This window comes from Pipistrellus kuhlii, unplaced genomic scaffold (genome assembly GCF_014108245.1).
Source record: "Pipistrellus kuhlii isolate mPipKuh1 unplaced genomic scaffold, mPipKuh1.p scaffold_m20_p_8, whole genome shotgun sequence".
NCBI lineage: Eukaryota > Metazoa > Chordata > Mammalia > Chiroptera > Vespertilionidae > Pipistrellus > Pipistrellus kuhlii.
Window position 1 is genome coordinate 47,269,594 of NW_023425584.1, and position 12,520 is coordinate 47,282,113.

The window sequence follows — 12,520 nt, forward strand, 5'->3', positions numbered from 1 at the left end:
CACTTGCTTGTACTGAAATAACCTAGAAGGCTTGTTAAACCACAGTTTGGTGGGTCCCCACCCCTAGAGTGTCTGATTCAGTAGGTCCAGAGTGGGGTCCAAGGATTTGTACTTCTAAAAAGGTCCCAGGTGGTCCTGACGATGTGCTCCAGGGGACCCCACTTTGAGAACCACTGCTGTGCAGGCTCTGTGTTATAATGAAGAGTCTCTGGTGATTCTTATGTGTATCCAAGTTTGTGAACTCCACTTTCATTGCAATTGAAGGGAGGGAGTGTGCTGCGGAATGTTTTTGTACGAAGCTTGGCTCTCTGGCCTTAGCATCAGCCCTGCCTCACCAGTGGTAACATCTTCAGCCCGCCTGGACTCTGAAGCAGAGAACACGGAGGTTGGCTGATTCATCCATTCTCCCCTCGGCAGGGAGACCAAGGTGAAGGCATCGGGCTCCTGCTGCCAGTGCCAGTCGTGGGCACAACCTGTTCCAGTCGGCCTCGTTCTTCACACGGGTTTGGGTGATGTTGATGTGGAAACTGTGTGTATGTGGTCTTAGAGAAAACCAATGCGATGAAGGCCAGATTTGGACATGGAGGGACAGTTTCTATGGATGCCAGGATTAGGGGAACAGCTATTTTCCTGCCCATTCGAGGAGAAACTGAATGGAGAAGAAAAGACTTGTTTAAAGGACGTGTCTTTGCAATCCCATCCAACCTGAGGACCGTGTTCTCTTAGGTAAGTTCATGCTATCTCGGGTTCAAGTAGACCAGGTGCCAGGAGGAAGCAGAAATCGTGAGATCTTAGGAGGGAAAGGGTAGGATTGTGGCTGTGGCGGGGGTCTATGGTGTGTGGCACTCACCCCCAGCCTCCATAGGTGTCAGTGTTTGATCTGCCTTTGGGGAGAGGAGACCACCTTTGCCCTGAATAGGGGCATTTTCTATGTTACCTTTCTGAAAATGCAGGGCCCTAGGTCCCCTCCACTAAGAATATGCTTTATTATTCATTGTTCATTATCTCTTAACTATCAATGGAAGCCCAGTGCACAGTCCTGAATATTTATTCAGAGAGCTTTTTACCTCTCTTATTTGCTATCTCCCACTTCATTTTCACCTGTGAACTTCTTTTACACAGTCAACCTTGAATTATTTTTGTTGATGGTCATTCAAGGTGGCCAAAAAAATTAAAATTACTCTGTCAGTGTTATTTCATCCAATCATTTTATCCCATTCCCGAGCCAGTTCTTTTAGCCACTATATTTAACAAGGTATAGAGTGGCTCCCTTTGGATATAACTTTTTCTGCTCATCTCCTCTTTGAAAAAGTAGTGAAATAACAAAAAACAAACAAACAAACAAAAAAAAAACAGTCAACAGGAGGGAGGACAGGAGCTGTCAACGCATTGGGAACGCAGCAGTGACCTCTAAGTAATTGAGAGTTGGCAGAATTTTGTAGCGTTTAACTGTGATTTGCAATTATAGAGATAAGATGTTAATCCAAGCTACCATATGCCATGTGCTGCCCGACTGTATTGGAATACTGGGTGTCTCACTTCAGCAATAATGTGTTATACAACTATAGCTCACCCTGACCTTGCACATCAGACAGTCTGTAAGGAGTTCGCAAATAGAGCATAATTATTTTCTTATTTCTTTGACTTAAATATTAAATCTTCTTTCTAAAAAGAAGTGGTCTGGCTCAGCGGTAGAGCGTCGGTCTGCGGACTGAAAGGTCCCAGGTTCGATTCCTGTCAAGGGCATGTACATTGGTTGTGGGCACATCCCCGTGGGATGTGCAAGAGGCAGCTGGTCGATGTTTCTCTCTCATTGACGTTTCTAGCTCTCTATCTCTCTCCCTTCCTCTCTGTAAAAAAAATAAATAAAATATATTTAAAAAAAATAAAAAGAAGTGGTCTGGACTTTTGAGAAAATTAAAGGAAAAAAGGTGTTGTTTTTTAAGTATTTAGAAATTAAACCCTCCCAATAGCTTGGTGTGCCTTTGATCTTGACCTTGAGTTGCTTGCGATCTGCAAGGCAGCCTTCAAGGGACTTCAAGTTGAAAGGCAGCGTGGGACTGAGGTCCATCACATTCACAAAGACATCCTATCGTTCTCGTAAATAGCATCTAGATGGAAGCTGATGTTTCTTGTGACATAGGGAAGGGCAGGATGCGGGTGGCCGCTGCCCTCACAGGCTGGGTCGTGCTGCCCTCGGCCTGGCTTCCGTCCTCCGCCTTCTCCCAGGGAGCCAGCCTGGCAGCCTGAGAGGACCTGCAGCCCCAGCACCTCCAGGCACAGCCGCTGAACCCCAGGCCTCACCACATCGCCATCCACACCCACTGGCCTCCCTATGCTCCAGGTAACACCGTGCCAGGTGTTTCGAGACACCCCGGGGAGCCTCGGGGCCCCAGTGACCAATCCCAAATCGATTTGTCCCCATAGGAGTTTCCTGGGCTAACCTCTGGCTTAATCCTAAGAAGCAATAAAGTAGCCAAAATATTTGTTATCACATAGCTAATCTCTAAATTGATACTCATCTCTACAGGAGGAGGGCACAAAATACGTTTTTATAAAAATTATTCTGTCCTTAGTATAAGACATCATGTAGTTATGCTGAACAAACTCCATGTATCCCGTGTATCCGGATGTGCAAAATATACTTTATTCGTCATGATTTAAAACTAAAATTATTTGAGGCGTGAAAAGAGCATTCCCCACTATTTCAGTTCAGGGGCCTCCAAAAGCAGAGAAAGAATTCGAGAGCAGGGTTTATCGGGGAGGTGGTTCCCAGACGCAAAGATGAGGAGGAGGGGGCAGGAAGACAGGGGAGACAGAGACGCCCGTAAGAGGCTGCTCCTTTCTCCCCCAGCCCCTGGCAATCTTGAATCTTCCTGTCTCCATATCCTAAGTAGAATCATTTAAAGTTGTCAGTTGGGGCCTGACTTACTTCACTTGCTATCATGTTTCCTAGATCCACCCCCTTTGCAGGTGCACCAGAGGAGACTGTATGTTAAGTCTGAAAAATGTTTCCAGGTTGCCCCCTCAAGGAGCTGCCCGACTTAGAGGCCCAGCATTAGTGAGTGAGCGCTCCCCTCTTTCTGTTGCCCAATCGGAATGGCTGTGATGACTCAGTTTTAAGTTTATTTACCTGACGGGAATGAAATGGCGTCTCGTTTATAATTGTGTTTAAAATGATGTTTGAGCTTGTTTTATTTCTTGTGGACTCCTTTCATCATCTTGGGTCTTGTTAACTTTTTACTGGTTCACTGTAACTCTTTGTATATTTGTCTGTTTTTTATCTTACAAATATTTTTCTCAGTTTACCACTTGTCCTTTGATTTCTTCCATAGTCAGTATCTTTAAAAAAAAAAAAAAAAATCTTTTCCTTTATGGCTTCTGGGTTTTATTTAGAGTGGTATTCCTTACTCCAATGTATATATTTTAAACATTGTTTTTAATTGTTTAATTCTTTTGTATGTGGTTTTTACATATCTCTGAGATCCAGTGGAGATTATTTGGGTGTAAAATATCACATGAACTTCTTTTTTCCCTGATGAGCTGTTCGTTTTCTGGGTGCCCGGCCCCAAGCATTGCTTAGAGTATTTATTAATGATGTATCTCTAATTTTCAATAGAATCTGCAATTACGTAGAATTGTGCAATTGTATGATCCACACTAATAAAAGAGAAAGATGCAAATTGACTGTACGTTCACGACGCCCATCAGTCAATCAGGAGTGAGTATGCAAATTAACCCACCAAAGATGGTGGATTAATTTGCATACATAGGTGACAAACAGCTGGAGGCAGGATGCTTAGTGTTTGCCATGGCCATGACACAGGTGTTCTGCACTGCCCCAGCCACTCCGGGCCTCTGGGCAGCGTGGGAAGGCAGAAAGGTGGCTCTGAGCCTGAGCAAAGGCAGTGCCAGCAGCCAGGGGAAGGAAGACCCATTCTTGCACTAATCTATGCATCAGGCCTCTAGTAGAATTATAATTGATGGTGTAATTCAAATAACACTACAGTATACCAGAAGTGGCTATTAATAAAGTCAAAGATAAATCCTTTTGAGTCTGAACAATTAAAGAAGACACCCTTTAGTCAAAATGCAATTTTTAATGACTATATTTATTGATTTGTGCTTATCCTCTCCTATTTTCATTATTCGCTGCTATTAGTTTCTGTTTTTAAAAAAGAATGAAGTCACTCCAGGGGTAATGCAGTCATCTCTCTCTGGCTCTTCTAATTCAGACTTTTGTTCTGTATCTTTTTGTTCATGTCTTCTTTACTAGCAGGATGGCCTGCAGTACTATTTAAGGAGAACTAAACCCTGATCACCCTGCTTTCTTTCCCCAGTTGATCAGTCATCCAGTCATATTTCATTTACTGGGCGAGGATAGAGTCATCGGCTGTGGCTCCGCAGGTGAGCAGCAGAGCCCCTTCCCCTGGCTCATTGCTGGAGCCTGGCTCATTGCTGCCCAACCTGGGGTGGAGGCCAGAGGAAAGACCTGCTCCAGGTATGACTTGCTGCTGTATTCACTAGCCAGGTTGGTATTCTAATTTAAAGTTACCTATTTTCACTTCAAAGTTACTAGTTTCCAGTTTCTGCAACACAAGCAATAGTCCCCCTCCTTGGCCAACTGCAGCAATTCGTGACAAGGTTGTAGGCACCAGGAAAGGCTCCAGGTGTTAGACCAGTGGGGTCAGACTAGACCTGAGTTCGCAACCTTGGTACTTGAGTTCTGGCTAGAAAAGAATTCAAACTACAAGAGAAATCCTAACTAATAAAGGGTAATATGCAAATTGACCATCACTCCAACACACAAGATGGCTGCCCCCATGTGGACACAAGATGGCCATTAGAGGAGGGCAGTTGGAAGGGACCAGGCCTGCAAGGGAGGGCAATTGGGGGCAACCAGGTCTTCAGGAGAGGGCAGTTGGGGGTGATCAGGACTGCAGAGGAGGGCAGTTAGGGGTGACCAGGCTAACAGAGGAGGGAAGTTGGGGGCAACTGGGCCTGCAGGGAAGGGCGGTTGGGAAGGACTCAGGCCTGCAGGAGAGGGAAGTTAGAGGTAATCAGGCTGGCAGGGGAGCAGTTAGGCATCAATCAGATTGGCAGGCTAAAGTGGTTAGGGGTAATTAGGAAGGCAGACAGGTGAGCAGTTGGGAGCCAGCAGTCCTGAATTGTGAGAGGGATGATCCCTGCTGGGATCAGGTCTAAACGGGCAGTTGTACATCCCTCGAGGGGTCCCAGATTGAAGAGGGTGCAGGCTAGGCTAAGGGACCCCTCTCCCTCTCCCCTGCACGAATTTTGTGCATTGGGCTTCTAGTTTATTTATAAACTCACAGAAGTGGAAGAAGTAATTTATAGAGGAAATGGACTGAGGAAACAAGTTATAGAGGCAAAGGAAGGCCCTGGGAGCCCAGGAGTTAGGAAGCTAATGGTAATATGCCTGGGGAGGCTGGGGGTGGGGGGGAATAGGCAGGGGCAGACTGGGGTGGGAGAGGTACTGGACCTTCTGCCTAAGGGTATTAAGGGTGGAGATTTCTGGGGAGGGCCAGGGGGAGATCTTAATAAAATATGCAGCAGCTGTCCAGGTGTGTCCTTTCAGGGTCTTGTCTCCACTGGATTGTTTGGCACCAGGAAGGTGGTCATTATTCAATGCAGCTGGTCCTGAGGTCAGTCCTGGGGTCACTGGTCTGGTTTTGTTGCTTTCCTGGGCCTGAAGCTGAAATACAACTGAGGCCTAGAAGTTATCTCGAGGGAGGAAAGGTCAGGGGGTCCAAACCGCATGACCATCGGTATGCTGGGAGAGGGAAGGTCACCTGGCCCATCCTCCCTGCTCTGCTCATGTCCTCTCACTGCCTACCACAGTAACGCAGTTCTTAGCAGGCGGGGATGTGCCCAGTTGCTGTGTTTGTAGCAACAAACACTGTCCACTCAACCACCCAAATTAAGTTGAGCCCTAGGGTGGAGAGTTAAAACTATCCAATAAAACAAAAAATAGCAACCGTCTTCTGCCACCCCCAACTCTACCAATCATCACAATATTTCAGTGGTTTTCCTCAAACCCTAAACTGGAGGGAAGCTCAAGAAAGAAATGATCTCTTCTTCTTCTTCTTCTTCTTCTTCTTCTTCTTCTTCTTCTTATTCTTATTCTTATTCTTATTCTTATTCTTATTCTTATTCTTTTCCTCCTCCCCCTCATCCCCCTCCTCCCTTCTCCTCCTCCTCCTCTTTCTCCTTCTCTTCCTCCTCTTCCTCCTCCTCCCTTCTTCCTCTTTCCCCTGCTCCTCCTTCTCTCTTCTTCCTTCTTCAATAAGAACTCATCCCGTTTTTATTGTTCATTTCCACAGTAGGTAGATGGCTCTTGGCAGCCTGGGTGGAGAACAGCCTCAGGAATCAGAGTCTGTGGATGGCATTAAACTTTTTTCCTGGTTCACCGTGTGATTTTAGACCCAATTGGCCGATGAACTTCTGAAACATTAACCAGCTAGAGAATGCTTCACCTACCTAAAAATCACTGGTGCTGTGGAATTCGCTTTCATTATTGAATTTTAGTTAAGTGCTCTGAACAAATGCATAGAAAAATCTAGTCTTTAATGTAATCAACCCCACTTTCCTTTATTCTTCCTTTTATTCTCTGTTAACTTGGTATGCCCAGGATCCAGTTTGAATCCCTGACTGCTCAGTCTGGCAGACCCAGGCACAGGGCTAACCCTGGGCCTCCACCCTCCACACCTGCCTTTGCCCCAAGCCCCTGTCTTCTCCCAGCCCCCAGCGCTGCTCCTCCAGCCTCTGCACCAGCATCTTCCTACAAGCACAGAAAGCCTCTCCGTGTGGCCTGAAGAAGATGCTGCAGGCCCACCGTGTATCTGAAGCCTCAGGTTCTATTTTATAAGTCATGCAAGTGTGGCTTTCTGATCTCAGGCATGCTTCCTTTAACGCGACTGTGAATAAAGGGAGACTTCAGGAAGGGGCCTCCTGATGGTCCTGCCGCTTCCTCATTGGTTGACCCTGCGGAAACCCTGTCCCTTAGGGGGGGTTCCGGCACTCCAGTCTGAGCAGCTCTGGGGTAACGCCTTATTATGCTGCTCACATTCCTTCCCTTCTGACCCTGGCCTGTTTTCCTGCCTCTTCCTCCACACAAACCCTAGTGTTTCCCAAAGGAAAAAGGAGTGTGTGTGTGTGTGTGTGTGTGTGTGTGTTTGTGAATGTGTGCACTGTATGTGTGTGTGTCTGTGTGTATGTTGGGGGAGGTGTCATTCATCTAACAAAATGAAATAGGTTTCTTAACCATAAGACGACCTCAGCAGGCCAGTGGGAATTATGAATTCTCGCATTGGGAAGATAGCATATTGTATTTCTCAAATGTTTCCCAACAGGCCCTTGGGACCCTTCGGGGTCTTACCCGACCTCATTTGACATGACCTACTTTTATGTCTCCATGTTCTGCCTTCTGACATTTCCTCATGATGATCTATTTATCTTTCCAGGGGCAGTTCAGACATCTCCTTTGTGAAACTTTTCCCGTTCTCCTCAGTAGGCAGATGTAACTCAGCTTCCTCAGCTCTGCTGTGCAAGCTTTAGCCACAATGGCGCTGACCAGGTTGGACATCTAAGAGCCTCTCCTAGATTTCAGTCCAGAAACAAATCACCCCTGCAGAACCTGTGGCCGTGCCTGGCACATAGTGGGCCCGCAGATGTCCAAGTGCATTCACAGTGTAGGTGGGCGTTTGACACTGCCAGGATTTTTGGCATCCTCTGTGTTAGATTTTTTTTCCCCCTCCTCATTCTCAATGTTTTTGAGTAATGAAGTCATTGGAACAAAGTAGCACCCTCTCCCCCCAAATGAAAAGATTCAACTCAACCCAGTAGGAGCCCGGGGCGGGGACACTTTGCCAACACTTGGTGAGAACCCCATCAGCATCATCCTGACCATTGAGGAGGAAGGCCCTCGGCACAGAGTGTCTGTGCCGGGCGGGCATCATGCTCTTTCAACGCCCCACACCACCCCCTCAACCACCGTGTGCTGCGGTCCTGCTATTGGCCCCATGTTGCCAGTGAAGAAGCTGATGCTCTGGGAGGACCTGCCCAAAGCCTCCAGCAACCAGCAGAGCGGAGAGCACAATCCAGACAGTAATCTGACTGCGAAGCCCACGCTGGCTCACGGCACTGTGTGCAGCTATTTCTGATGCGGGGCTGTCATGCCAGCTGGTCACAGAGGGGACATGAGACAGTGGAGGGCAGTGCAGGGCAGTGATCTCACACCAGAGGCTCCAGTCACTGCCAGAGACCGGAAACTTGGTGTTACTCACATGGCTAGAAAGACCGAGGGCTTTTCAACATCTGGTTTATAAGATTTCACCTTTTTTTTTTTTTTTTTTTTTTTTTTTAGCTAGAAGCAGGTTTTGGCAGAGATGAGAAAACATGCAGTGGTTTCCATTTTCCCTGATTGGTGACTTAGGAATACACAAGCCCAGAAGTCCAGAAACTTACTCTAAAAAGAGCTAAGAAATGAAGTGCTTTGTTCTGGCCAGTGTTGCTCTGTGGTTACAGCGTTGGCCCATGCACCAAAAGGTCATGGATTTGATTCCCAGTCAAGGGCCCATACTTGGGTTGCAGGTTCAATGCTCAGCCTCAATTGAGGTGCTTGTGGGAGGCAACCGATTGATGTTTCTTTCTCTGCCCCCTCTTCCGCTCACTCTAAAAATCAATGGAAAAAATATCCTCAGGTGAGGATAAACAAAAAGAGAAATGGAGTGCTTTGCTGCTTGGTCAGGGCTCATATTTCTAGTCAGATCATTTTTATATTAACACTTTTGAGTGGCTCACACTTAATGGTCTGTCCTTGAGGCACACTAAAGTCTCTAGTTTTTGCCCATTATCACAGCTGCTGGTGCTAATCATTGCCACAAAATGCTTTCCCTCTCTCTGTGGTGTCTTTGGGCCTCTGTTTAGCTCCCAGTCTCCCTGTCGCTCTTTGGCAGCAGTGCACAGACACTCTTGCTTGTTGCCCTCACTGGGGCTGCAGAAGAGGATAGCTTAGATCCTGCTCCTGCCAGTTCTGGTGTGTCAGAGTTTCCTGGAGATGCAGGGGCTGTGTTCCAGCCGTCGTCACACACAGCTACTGCAGACAGGCATGGCCAGCCAGCCAGCGGGGACAGCAACCCAACCTTAGAACCCTCCCTGGATGTCCGCAGGCTGGAGAGGCTCATGGCCCTCAGGAGATTGTCCACCAACGGCTTTGCTTCCAGCCCTAGTGCCCACCACAGGTAATGGGCCAGGGGGTGGGCCAGTCGGTATTCTTGTGGGCTGACTCCAAACATGAGGGTGCTGAGGAAATGTAAACTTCTTGGAGTCTGCCAGAAAAAGATTTCAGCCATAGTTACTTTTCAGTGTAGGAGAAACCCTAATTGTAGAAGGGCTACTGGTCAAAAGAGCTGGGTATGAAAATCACCTGGCAAAGTGTACTCTCTTAGACAGGATGAGGTCTCTGACATACTGCTATAAATAAAGTGAAAACATAAATATATGTTTTATATTTTAGACATATATATTTATAACATATAAATACACCCGTATATAAAGTAATAAATAAAAACGGTTACTGAGTTCTTTGCTGCCATCCTCACTCACCTCTTTCCCCATTCCTCCCTCCAGCCCCCAACTCCAAACTCAGGCATCCTTCAAGGCAATCTGACTTTATCGGAGTGCACAACAGTGATGGGGAAAATTGCTTTTCTGATCTAGTGACCTCTTCTCAGCACCTCCATTCTTCCCCTTAGGACTCAGGATGATCCAAGCTTTGATTCGTCAGAAACTTGTCTGTCCTCAGACAGGAATGAACAGGTAACAGCCAGAGTTGTGCATAGAAGGTGAGGTTGATATTTTTAACTCAGAGTGGAAAGGTCCAGGCTGGGAAATTAGAGATACTAGCCTAGTAGCCAAAGCTAGGGAGAAGGCGGCAAGGGTATATATAATGTATACACAACATCATTCTACCAACCAGTACCAGCCTTTGTCTCTGAAGTTATTGGCAACTGTAGAAATTGATGGTTTTAGCGATTTGTTTTTCCACTCAGGTTGATTAATAATTCCTCTCTCCTCTCTGCCCCCAACCTCTGCTTCATAACATTGGCCTTATAAGACCATGCCTAGTCCCAGAGGTTAGGTAAATGGTCAATATAAAATGGACATATCCGGTGAATTAATGTTCCTTTGAAGTCATAAAAAAGAACACAAAATAAAACACGGTATAGTATTCTTACTCAAATTTATCAGATTAAATGGTCCCGCTTACATGGAGGTCAGCATAAAAAGATAACTCAAAGCTTTCGGCTGGCGGTGACAACCATCCATTATTGGTCTGGAAGCCACCCTAAGTTTATTCTTAACTGGCCTCTGTGCTCTCTGTGAGGTTTCCATTAGCCACCCCGTCCCCATCAGTAACACGTGCATGTTTATCTAGTTGGGCTATTTATTCTGAGTTCTTGTAGGAGCAGGCACAAGACTGGAATTTTAGCTGCTGCCTGGAATTCTTTCAAGAACACAGATTGGCTGCAATGTTCAGTGGCAGCTTGGGTGAAGACCAGCCCCTCTGACTTCCCCTCTGCTTCTCTAGGACAAGGTGGAGGCCTCTGACAGGACTGTGATGAGGCATCCCCTGGTCACCATCCGTCTACCTATCCTCAGCGCCTCTGGCCTTCTGGAACGCTGGCTGGGGCTGGGGCTGGGGCTGGAACTGGCACTGGGGCAGCCAACCCAACACTTGTCTTCCACACCTCGGCCTCTCCCGGGCCACTCACTACTGCTGGCCAGTTGGAGGCGGCTGGGGCCTCTGCCAGCTTTTTGCCTCAGCCAAAGCACGGGGAACTCAGAGAGGGGGAGGGAAATGGAGAGGGCAGGGTGGGCTACCCCAGGGAAGATCCACCCAAGGCCCGAGGCTGGGCAAGAGGGAGCCCATGCCCCCTCTCCAAGTGGGAATCCTGCTTTGCCTTTGGCCACCTTGGGCATGGTTTTGGCTGCTGGCCTTTGCTATCTGCATCCCCACTGTTGCCACAAATGGTCAGGGGTGTCCTTCAAGGAGCCTGCAGTGGGTGCGGTTGCCAGGAGTGACGAGGGTGAGGCTGTGCATGGGGAGAACAGCTGCGTCCTGGTTGAAGCTGAATACAACTGGATCGCCCCCTCTGTGGATAGCAAAAAAGCAGTCCTCGAAGGAGCCGTCGTCCCAGCCTCTCAGGGGCCTCCTCAGACCCTGTAGTGTCTCAGAACAGAGCTAATGAGAAGAGCAGGGGAGCACAGGACCCGCTGGGTGCCGTCAGCCCGTGGTTAGTGCAGGAAGCACTGAGTCCTTCCCAAGCTTTGTTGTCTCAACAACTGTATTTAGCTGCTTTCTTTTCCTCTCGCAATTAGACGTTCTGTTTGAAGAGTTGAACTCAACACAATGAATATTGTATAACCTGCTCATTAACTAGACTCCAGTGGCCTCTCAGCTTCCTCCGTTGCCTTAAGGAACCCACAAATAAACACTGTGTCCCTCCTCCATGTGTCAGCCTCATCTCCTCTCTTTGGAGAAAAAAAAAAAAAAAAAAAGGAATGTGGGGTTGCGTCTCTCGCAAGAAAAAGAACTGTAACTCGTGCTTCACAGATCCAAAGCAGCCCCACAGAACCGGAGTTCAGAACCAGCTCTGATGACTGGGCTAGGCGAGCGCAAGGGTAGTCAGAGTAGACGGCAACTCAGAGGTCTGGCAGCCCAGCCATGGAGATCGATGGGAAGTAAGGAGGGCGTGAGGGTTTGATTAAACACATCTGTGGGGAAACAGACACACAACAACACGAGGCCATAAACACCAGTGCGGGGCAAGTCAGCTCTTCATCAGGTGTGAATGGATCTGAGGCCGCCCGTCCATTTACACTTGATGGGAGGCTCTTGTAGCTCCACAGTGAGCAGATGGATTACCTTTTGCCAAAGGTCAGGCTGGACAAAAAAACGAGGCCAGCACAGTTCGGAGGACAGCCTGGGGTGGGGCTGGGGGGTGTAGGGGGGAGGGCGTGCACTCAAGAGGGTGTTAGGAAGAGAGCACTGTGCACAGAACCCACCCCAGTGCACTGGTGACTTCAGGAAGGTCATCTTGGTGTAGCCAGAGTCCTATAGGTACTGCAGAGAGTCAAAACAACAGGTGCAAATATAAACCTTGAATGTGCTCCCCTCACATGGCACATCGTTAACTGCCTTTGCAGAGTCCCAGTCCATTTTCTTTAAGTCTTTATTGTTTACAGGATTACATATGTCTCCTTTTCCCCCCCATTGGCCTCTCCAAGCCCGCCTTCACCCCCCTATAGTCTGTGGAGTCCCGGTCCATTTTCATGTGCAAACAAAAACCACCATGAATTCGGAAGGGGATCTATTGATGGAGCACCTAAGTCCTGCAGGTACGGCACTGAGAACTTCACATATATTTTCACTTTTAACCCTCATGATAATGTCATGAGGATTAAGTTCAGTAACTTGCCAAAGAAAGAGAAAGAGAGA

The 12,520-nt window shown here is 47.6% G+C and overlaps 1 protein-coding gene across 1 annotated transcript; it reads left to right on the forward strand.

The window, feature by feature from the left end:
• The first annotated feature begins 1,892 nt into the window (after positions 1-1,892).
• Positions 1,893-12,301, forward strand: REELD1 (reeler domain containing 1). Its single transcript, XM_045576695.1, is given in 9 exon segments — positions 1,893-2,417; positions 6,760-6,872; positions 7,864-8,124; positions 8,947-8,996; positions 8,998-9,260; positions 9,774-9,837; positions 10,610-10,664; positions 10,667-10,911; positions 10,913-12,301. Coding segments are annotated over 9 exon segments (1,689 nt in total). The 5' UTR covers positions 1,893-2,115; the 3' UTR covers positions 11,249-12,301.
• The last annotated feature ends 219 nt before the right edge of the window (positions 12,302-12,520 follow it).